General features: G+C 33.8%; 1 protein-coding gene across 1 annotated transcript; it reads left to right on the top strand.

The window, feature by feature from the left end:
- The first annotated feature begins 765 nt into the window (after positions 1 to 765).
- LOC21390724 lies at positions 766 to 9221 on the top strand. Its single transcript, XM_024168630.1, has 8 exons — positions 766 to 1466; positions 2946 to 3095; positions 4311 to 4454; positions 5797 to 5859; positions 6706 to 6810; positions 6912 to 7184; positions 7571 to 7938; positions 8532 to 9221. Exons 1-8 carry the CDS (start codon positions 866 to 868, stop codon positions 9219 to 9221), a joined length of 2394 nt encoding a protein of 797 aa, XP_024024398.1. The 5' UTR covers positions 766 to 865.

Here is a 9221-nt window from a genome sequence, read left to right as displayed (position 1 = left end):
TAATTTAATTTATGTATACATTTTGATTTGAATATATGTAATATTAATTTGTTTATATTCTGTAACTTGTGTCTTGTGTTAATTGTGTGACCAAAATGCTGATAAATCACGGAATTAATAGGACAACCCGTGGGAAAAGCAATAAAACATCACCAATTTTTTTAGTGTATAAGGTGCCTACTATGAATGTGACTGTATCGATGCACTTGAAACAACAGAGCGCTCAAGAATTGAAGCTATTTTGAATTCGATGGTGAATTCTCTCCCCTCTAGAGAATGATGCAGTAGCATGCGATTGAAAATATTTTAGGCTTATCTTTGCAAATTTGAAATTATTACTCGAATTATCTTATATTATTTATTATATGATTATTATTATGTTCAATTCAAAAATGTCTTTATTTTATGAACTATATATTTATTTTATTTCATTGAACATTTTATAGTATTTTTCATCTTGAGTTGAATAAAATTATCCACTTACACACAAGATGCAACATAATGAATATGACTACTCACAATAATTGGGGGACCTATATTTGCATATAAATATGTATCAATATTATATAGTTGGGATTTAGATCATATATATATATATATATATATTTTGATTGATTGGTCATGTCTAACTAATCATATTATTTCACATCATTTAACAGACTCAAATACTAGATTACAAAAAAATTAGTTAAGCAGCATTTCAAATCTTACACCATTTTTGAATACTATACAAGCACATGCTAGGGGTATCTTATATTTGTCACTAGCTATATATATTTTAAGAGAAACTCTACTTTTTCATACAGATACACCCTTTAATTTTGGCTCCATTAACAGACTCCAAATCACATCAAGATCAAAAGACATGGCTTCTAATAATTCTAGGGATGATCAACAGTACACGTCCAAGCACCATGACAATCAGCTGAAGCAAGACCTGTTCCAGAACGTCCTCACAGAGCCAAACTGGGAAAAAGTTGTGGAAATACACAAAAACAATCCAGCGGCGTTCAAGACGAAGATCACGAGCTCAGGCCACACGGCTTTGCACCTGGCAATCTCCGAATCCCGAAAACGCATCGTTGGGAGGCTTGTGGACATCGCCAAATGTTATAACAATGATGATGTTGTTGAAGATTCCAATAATATTTCTGAAGCAAAAGAAATACTTGAATTCGCCAACGACAAAGGTCTCACGCCTCTCCATGTCGCTGCGGCGACGGGGAGCATGAAGATGTGCAGATACATCATCGCTGTCGACAAATCGCTAGTGCTTGTGAGGGACAAGAAGGGGGAGACTCCTCTCTTCAGGGCTGTTCATTATGGGCGGAAGAAAGCTTTCCTTTACCTACACTCGGTTGTGTTTGAAGCTGACGATCGAAACCACGACGACGTTGACAGAAAGTACTGCTGGAGAGATGATGATCAGACCATCCTGCACAATGCAATCATCAGGGAAAACTTTGGTGAGCTAGTTGTGACCTTTTTACTATTGATCAATTGAAACACGCCAAATTAAAGGACTGAAAAGTAGCTAGACCCCGAAATTAATATTTTCGGAAAGAATTTTCAGCTACTCAACAAAAGGTCCCAACTTAGATGGAATGTTCTCTGCTTAATTTCCTGAAATATTTGTCCTCTCGCTCTCTTTTTCTTTCCTAAACTACAACTATTTAAGAAATAAAAACGGTCTTAACGCCTCTGTATTATGAGCAATCCTACATATACTGGTAATTCAATCACTTAAATTTTACAAATCACAAAGATCAAAAATCCTAAGATCATTTTATATATAATTTTGGTTTATATCTGTATATATGTACGTTTGCCTACTGCTGTTTCACCGTTTGTGAAATAATTGGTCTTAAAGTGCTGTTCCTTATTGCTTATGTATCATTTCATGCGTGGTGAAACAAAGTTATCGCATGACATAAAGTGAGGTCCCCAGTCCCCACACGTACGTCTGATAATGGATACTACTAATCACAAAGACGCTTTTCTAAAGTTCTACTTTTTTTTCTGTTTGAACACCACTGCTTTCTAGTGACAGGAAACATAATATTAGGTATGGATACTACTAATCACAAAGACGCTTTTCTAAAGTTCTACTTTTTTTTTTTCTGTTTGAACACCACTGCTTTCTAGTGACAGGAAACATAATATTAGGTCTCGTTCATTTTGCCGATTCAAGTTTAGAATTTGAGTTTTGTTACAGTAAAAAATTCTCAAAAACAGCCACGTCTAACTTTTTTAGTAAAAAACTCTCACATAAAGTCACATCTCAATTAGAATTAAAAACTTGAATTAGCGAACTAAACGGGCCCTTAGATTATATAGTATTTTAATAGAAATTATAGTTAGCATTTTTGCTAAACTAAATTAAGTAAGGAACAAATTTTAAAATATTTGAAGTAAATAGCAATAAAAAGATTTTTTACACGTAAATTTTTTATTTACGACTAGTAAAAACATTTTTTTACCACGAAAGTTTCCTAATTATAAATAGTAAAAAGAAAAATTTTACTACGTAAAATTTTAATTTACTGTTATTTACTTCAATTATTTGCAATAAATCTGCGATTTACTTCATTCTCTTTATATTTAATTGCTCTTCTTTAAAACACTAGGTTTCCTTCATTCATTAATTACTCGAGCTTGAGGTAAATGATGGCTCTACTTGAAAATTTTGTGGAATTGAGCTCATTAAGTAGCATCTTAAGGTTAATTTTCAATTTTTTTAACGAACAAAAAAATTCATACAATTTACATGGTAATTATTATACCATGGATATAATGCGGAAACGCTATCAATAAAAACTAAAATAAAATTAAAACCTAGGATGTGACTTACTATAAAGGCCATAAATATCTAAATATTAGATCTAATTCAATTTTTTTTAGTCCAACTCAAGATAGTGTTATGTATATATTTTGTGGCACAACAGATTTGGCGTTCCAGATAATTCACCTGTACAGAGAACTTGTTAATCTTGTCGACAAAGGAGGAGATACCCCAATTCATAAATTGGCCAGAAAGCCTGCTGCCTTTGCAAGTGGTAGCAGCCTTCGCGGACGTGATAAAATCGTCTATAACTGTAAGTGATCCTTTTTTTTTTTTTTGAGTAAATGGAAAAGTGGGAAGACTTTTCCTGGCATAGTGGAATTAATTCAATAGGTTCCAATCGCTCGTAATTTTACTGAAAAATGGAGAAGTAGGAAGCAAAATTAGAGAAACTTAACACATTCCAGTTAAGTGATCAGTGTATTCGTTTATATATACCGAAACAAACTATAGTATCTAGTTACGGTTGTCGACAATATGATTATTAGTGATAAGTATGCATTGGACTCCAGTTTTATTTCATTTGTATATACTAGTTGAAATCTTGCGCTTATAGTCAGATTTTGTAGGTAAGAATAAAAAACACATTTATTAGGGTCTCATTTAGAGAAATATATATATATATATGTATGAACGTATATATGTTTAAAAATTAAAGAATGTACAATAGGACAAAAAGGATAAGAATGATGAAAACGAGAAGACAAAAAAGGAAAGAGAGAGGGAAAAAGGAATGAAAAAAACCCACTTACGAATCGTTTTATCAAGGAAAACATGATTTCAAAAAATTTTGACAGGGGATATGTTTGATAAGAAATTATTTAAAAGGGAATTTAAGAGAAAAGTATATTTATGAGGGCTAATTTGGAGAAAATAAAAAAATGTATAATAAGGCAAAAAAATAAGAATGTGAGAAGGGGGGACAAAAAAAAGAAAGAAGAGAAAAGGGAAAATGGAGGAAAGTGGAGAGAAAAAAAAAAAGAAAGAAATGGTGAAAAGCAAAAAAAAAAAAAAAAAAAAAAAAAGGGGAAAAAAAAAAAAAAAAAAAAAAAAAAAAAAAGGCGCGAATGAAAACGGTTCTTTTGTGCCAAAACAAACTTATTCTCTCTTTATATTGATATATAGAAGATAGGGATATGTACGATTATACGAAATTATTTAAACGGGAAATTTAAGATTAAAGTATATTTATGAGAGGGATCAATTTGAAAAAAAAAAGAAAAAAATTTATAATCAGGCAAAAAAGATAAGAATTTAAAAGGATTAGTAGACAAAGCAAAAGAAAGATGAGATAAAAAAAGGGAGGAAAGTAGGAAAAAAAACAGAGAGAAAGAAAGAAAAAAAGGTTAAAAAAATGTGCAAATGAAACGGTTCGTTAGCGCCAAAAGAAAGTTAATCTCTCTCTCTCTCTTGATATTGATGTATAAATGTGTATAGCTCATCACCGTTCCTGTGTGTTATTTGGAAGGCATTTCTGTAAAAGAATTGAAGTTCAAAGCAGTGGAGGATCCAACAGAAGAAGCCAAAGATAAGACAAATCTCAACCCTTCACAAAACAAGCTAGGTTTCCTCAATTTCATTAGTTTATTGTGGAGGAACACCTTTCAAGCTGGTACATATTCTCTTCTGCCGAACATATCGTTATATATACGTTTTTACCTTGAAATAAATGGATATAAATATGTTTTCAGTGCTTAACTTCTTTCAAGCAATTTAATTAGATATTTCAAGAGATAGCAGATCCACTCACTCTTTATTTGCGTCTGTGTTTGCTATTAATCCATCTCTTAAATGTCACTTAATTTTTTTTCTTTACTAAATGGTGAGAGAGGATAATTGATATTAGTTCTTATTATATAGTACATTCAATTAGGTTAGAACTCAACTCCAAAAAAAAGAAGATACGCACTGTAACTTCAAAAGAAACTAGCATAGCTTGTACAATAGGTCAAGCAAAACTTTTTCTCTGCTAAGGCCTTGCAATGGGGCCTCATTAAAACCTTCTACGTAAAACTCAAAGGGAAAAACCAAGAAAGGAAAACGAGTACCCCAACTCAGTGAATTAACGAAATCTATATCTAGGAGGACCAGCCCTACACAAAAATGACTACAAAAATCAGGAGACGACCACCACCATTCGGCCACCTGCAGATGAACTGCTTTAAAAGTTAACTTGTCTGCAACTTGATACCCAAAGCTGAGATAAAGCTGAGATAAAGCTTAGATGTGAGAACCGATGATATTGAGTCCACAAAGCTGAGATAAAGCTGTGAGCGAACGTGTTTTGTACTTCCAAAAAACCACCATGCTTCAGGATTTGAGAAGCTACACCATATAAATTGAATCACATTTAAAACACAGATCTTTCCACTCGTGTTTAAACGCATTATCAATAGCCATAATCACACCCATTAGTTCTTCTTCCTAGGCATAGGCCACTCCCAAAGGAGCTGCAAAACAACCCTTGTAGAACTCGCAAAAAGTCGAAAAGGCTCCACCACAACGTGAGGGACCAACACCCCCATTTGAAGCCCCATCAATATTGACTTTAATCCATCCTGACAAGCCATTGAACTGTTACAATACTTGGAGCCTTTTTCGGTCTCCCAGATAACTGAAAACTACGAAGAATAAGCAAGTTGTCCTGATCTTGTCCATTGTGCATGAGTTACAAAATCTGCTTCACGAATGAATCGCCAAAGTAAGGAAATTGCCCCTCTTAAATCACTTACTTTTAGTAGTACTTGTTAATTTCTTGGCATGAGTATTTAACTTAATTATACCGTAAAATAAGTTGAATTTTCAGATTTATAATTATGTGTTTTTTGAAAAAATTCACACAAAACAGTAGTAAACATTAAGTATGATCAGCTTATAAATTAAATCACACGAGTATAGTAAATTTGTTTTCCCTATGTGCTCTAACTTAAATGTCATATTTCAACAAACTTTAGAACATGCAGAAAAAGAAGGTGCATATGTTGACGTAGAGAACCATATTGAAGGCAACAGATCAGGTGAGTAATCTTATAATGTTTCTTAATTTATCTGCTCCATGGATAATTACATCTAGTCGATTAAAAAAATGATTTTTTTTTTTTTTGGAATAAACTGTGATACCAAACACAATGTTTTAAGATTTTAAAAAATAATTAAACACAATGTTTTAAGATTTTAAAAATAATTAAACACAATGTATAGAATTGCCTCAAGATTTTTTGCGCAATTAATGCACTTAAAACTTTTTATTGGCTGCAAACTGAATCTTGGGCTTTTTAATTGATTTTTGAGACCCTAATTTTCCCTCCATTAAGAAAGAATGTAGTAAATATCAGGTTTATAAAACTAAATTATGTTATATAAATAGTATATTTTAAAACTATTTGAAGTAATTAAATAACAGTTTACTGCGTAAATGTCTTATTTATATATGATTAGTAAAAATATTTTTTTTTTCACGTGAAAGTCTTTCTATTTACGATTGCTAAAAATATTCTTGCTGGGTCAATAAAGATTTTTTACCACATAAATTATTTTTTACTAGTCATAATGACAGAGTTGTGTACGGTAAATTACTAATAGTTTTGAAATATGTTATTTGCTTAATTTAGTTTTAAAAATCTGGCTAATTACTTTAATTTCTGCTCCAGCATAATTGTTGTCCGTTATTGAATGAAACACATTGCTGAGGATTGTCAAATTTAGAGTCCTAGGCGCTAAAATTAAAAGCTCGCGCGGTTAAATCAGGAAATATTTGGGGTGCATTTCATGCAATTTACATTAAATCTATTATTCATTCTTCATTCCATATATTTTCCCACTTGAAAGCTGATATTGCTCCACTTGGTTGAACGTCTAATTAGGTTCAGACACTGATCAAAAGCGTCAATACTTCTTGCCTTTTAGCAATCTGAAGAGTTGCTTTCGCAAGCTTGTATGCACGGTTACACCGGTTGTTCTTGGATACAGTACGGGATCATGGCTCTCATACTATTTTACGTAGACAACATGCATGGATGAAGAATTTACACGTAACTTAAATTTCTTCTCTGCTGTTAATGTTTTGAAGGACAAATGAGTATAAGGAAGATACAGAAAGAGAAGAAGAAACATGTATGGGCAGTTCAGGTGTTGGATGAACTCTTAAAACATGCTACTATGTACGACGGCAGAGAACGCCTTAGAGCAAGTCAGCTGCAAAAAAGCGTGACCAAAAACTTCGACGACAGTTCAGACGATGATCAAGATCGTTCAAGAGAAAACTCAGATGAAGAGTACTTTGACGACGATATATCTGAAAGTAGCAAGTCCTCTGAGCAGCCAATTTGTACTAATGTTTCAGGTACCTCGCTCTCTGAAGATGGCTACTCATGTTCTAGTAATCTATTACTAACTAATTACAATTAATTAATAAGAATGACGGTAAGGGACAACATAATTAAGAATGTAATATGAAAAGAAGCTGTCTATTTTTACTTGGCAAATTCTAAACAGAAAAGACGCTGAGCTAAGTTTGCTCTTCCCTTTTAGTTTTAATTCCTCTTTGTGATGGATTGGGGATTTAGTCCCCTGTTATTGTATAGGTGGACAAAGTAAAAAGATAGCTTGTAGTACATTGATTTAACTAATTACAATTAATTATTCTCCGGATATTGATCTTTTCGACACTATGTAGTTTTTATATTCTTAAGAATTTGAGTAGATGACGAACTAATCAATAAAATGTAGTATCAGAGGCAGGGCAGGAGCTGGAATGCTCAAAAAAGGAAAGAAGGGAGACAGCCGTATTGCTGGCAGCAAAATATGGGATTGCGGAAATGGTAGAGAAAATTCTCCAAAAATTTCCGGTGTCGATATACGACAAGGACAAACTTAGCAGCAAGAACATTGTGCTGGTGGCAGTGGAGAACAGGAATTTGCAAGTGTATAAGCTCTTGATAAACAAGTATCCTAGGAAACATGTCGTGTTCCAGAAAGTGGATAAGAAAGACAACACTGCATTGCATTATGCAGCAATGTATGATCAAGACCATGTAAAGCCTTGGCCCGTTCCTGGTGCGGCCCTGCAAATGCAGTGGGAAATCAAATGGCATGAGGTAACAATAGTATTTTTTCAGACGAAGTACTCATTAATTTCTTTTATTGTTAGCATAAGATTTATGATATTTCGCCTCTTAAATTTTTAATTATGACAGATTACTTCATGAAGTTTTATTTTTTTTTTCACAATTTTAGTACGTGGCATTTAAATTCGTAAAGAATTTTTTAAATTCAACATAGATATAATCACATTCCTATATCATAATAAATGAAAATCTTACGTAAGTAATTAAATAATTAAAGCGCAAAATGCTCTATTTTTTTATGGGTTTAATAGTAGTGAAATGAAATTTCGACATGATGTATATCTTTTTTTATTACGTTATGATGCGATGGAATATGATTCTCTATTAAATTTCAGAAATCCTTTGTCTATTTCAATGTTAGGTGCACCGAATGATATATTTGAGACAATTTCATGAACTAAGGACTCAGATATTTGTCCAATTATTCATGACTAAAAAAGCAATTAACCCTTCTAAATATCAGATTTTTTTTTTTTTTATTCTAAGACAACAATATAGAACCATATGTCTTGGAAGTCACTAACATAATTGGTCTATACAAAATACATTTCTGAATATTGCAGTTTGTGGAGAACACCATGCCACCACGCCTCTACCTACGAACCAACAAGGATGGTGAAACCCCAAGGGAAATGTTCTCCCACACCCACAAGGGACTGGTCAAAGCCGGCGGCGACTGGCTTACAAGCACGGCCACCTCTTGCTCCGTCGTGGCCACCTTAATCGCCACTGTTGCCTTTGCTAGCTCTACCACCGTTCCAGGAGGAACGGACAACAAGACCAACAAACCAACGCTCGGAAGAACCCCTACGTTCGAATTGTTCGCCATTGCCACTGTTGCCTTTGCTAGCTCTACCACCGTTCCAGGAGGAACGGACAATAAGACCAACAAACCAACGCTCGGAAGAACCCCTACGTTCGAATTGTTCGCCATCTTATCTCTTATCGCTCTATGCTTTTCGGTCACTTCTCTTATCATGTTCCTAGCTATCCTCACCTCCCGGCACCAAGAGAAGGATTTTGGCAAAGAATTGCCGAGGAAGATATTGCTAGGGTTGACGTCACTTTTCTTGTCTATAGCTGCCATGCTCGTAACTTTTTGTGCCGGTCACTTCCTCGTGTTTGAAGATAATATCAAGTACGCTGCGTTTCCAGTGTACGCTGTAACGCTCTTGCCGTTGTGTCTTTTTGCTGCGGCGCAGTTTCCATTGTATTTTGATCTCGTGTTGGCTACATTCTGGAGTCCGTTTTGA

The sequence above is a fragment of the Morus notabilis genome, unplaced genomic scaffold (genome assembly GCF_000414095.1).
Source record: "Morus notabilis unplaced genomic scaffold, ASM41409v2 Scaffold877, whole genome shotgun sequence".
NCBI classification, from domain to species: domain Eukaryota; kingdom Viridiplantae; phylum Streptophyta; class Magnoliopsida; order Rosales; family Moraceae; genus Morus; species Morus notabilis.
Note: the sequence above shows the minus strand (reverse complement) of the source record. Positions and strands in the feature narration are given on the sequence as shown.

Coding starts and splice junctions, on each gene's coding strand:
- LOC21390724 (XM_024168630.1), top strand. CDS start 866: ATGGCTTCTAATAATTCTAGGGATGATCAACAGTACACGTCCAAGCAC. Junction 1,467..2,945: donor AATCATCAGGGAAAACTTTG/GTGAGCTAGTTG, acceptor GTGGCACAACAG/ATTTGGCGTTCCAGATAATT. Junction 7,185..7,570: donor AATTTGTACTAATGTTTCAG/GTACCTCGCTCT, acceptor AATAAAATGTAG/TATCAGAGGCAGGGCAGGAG.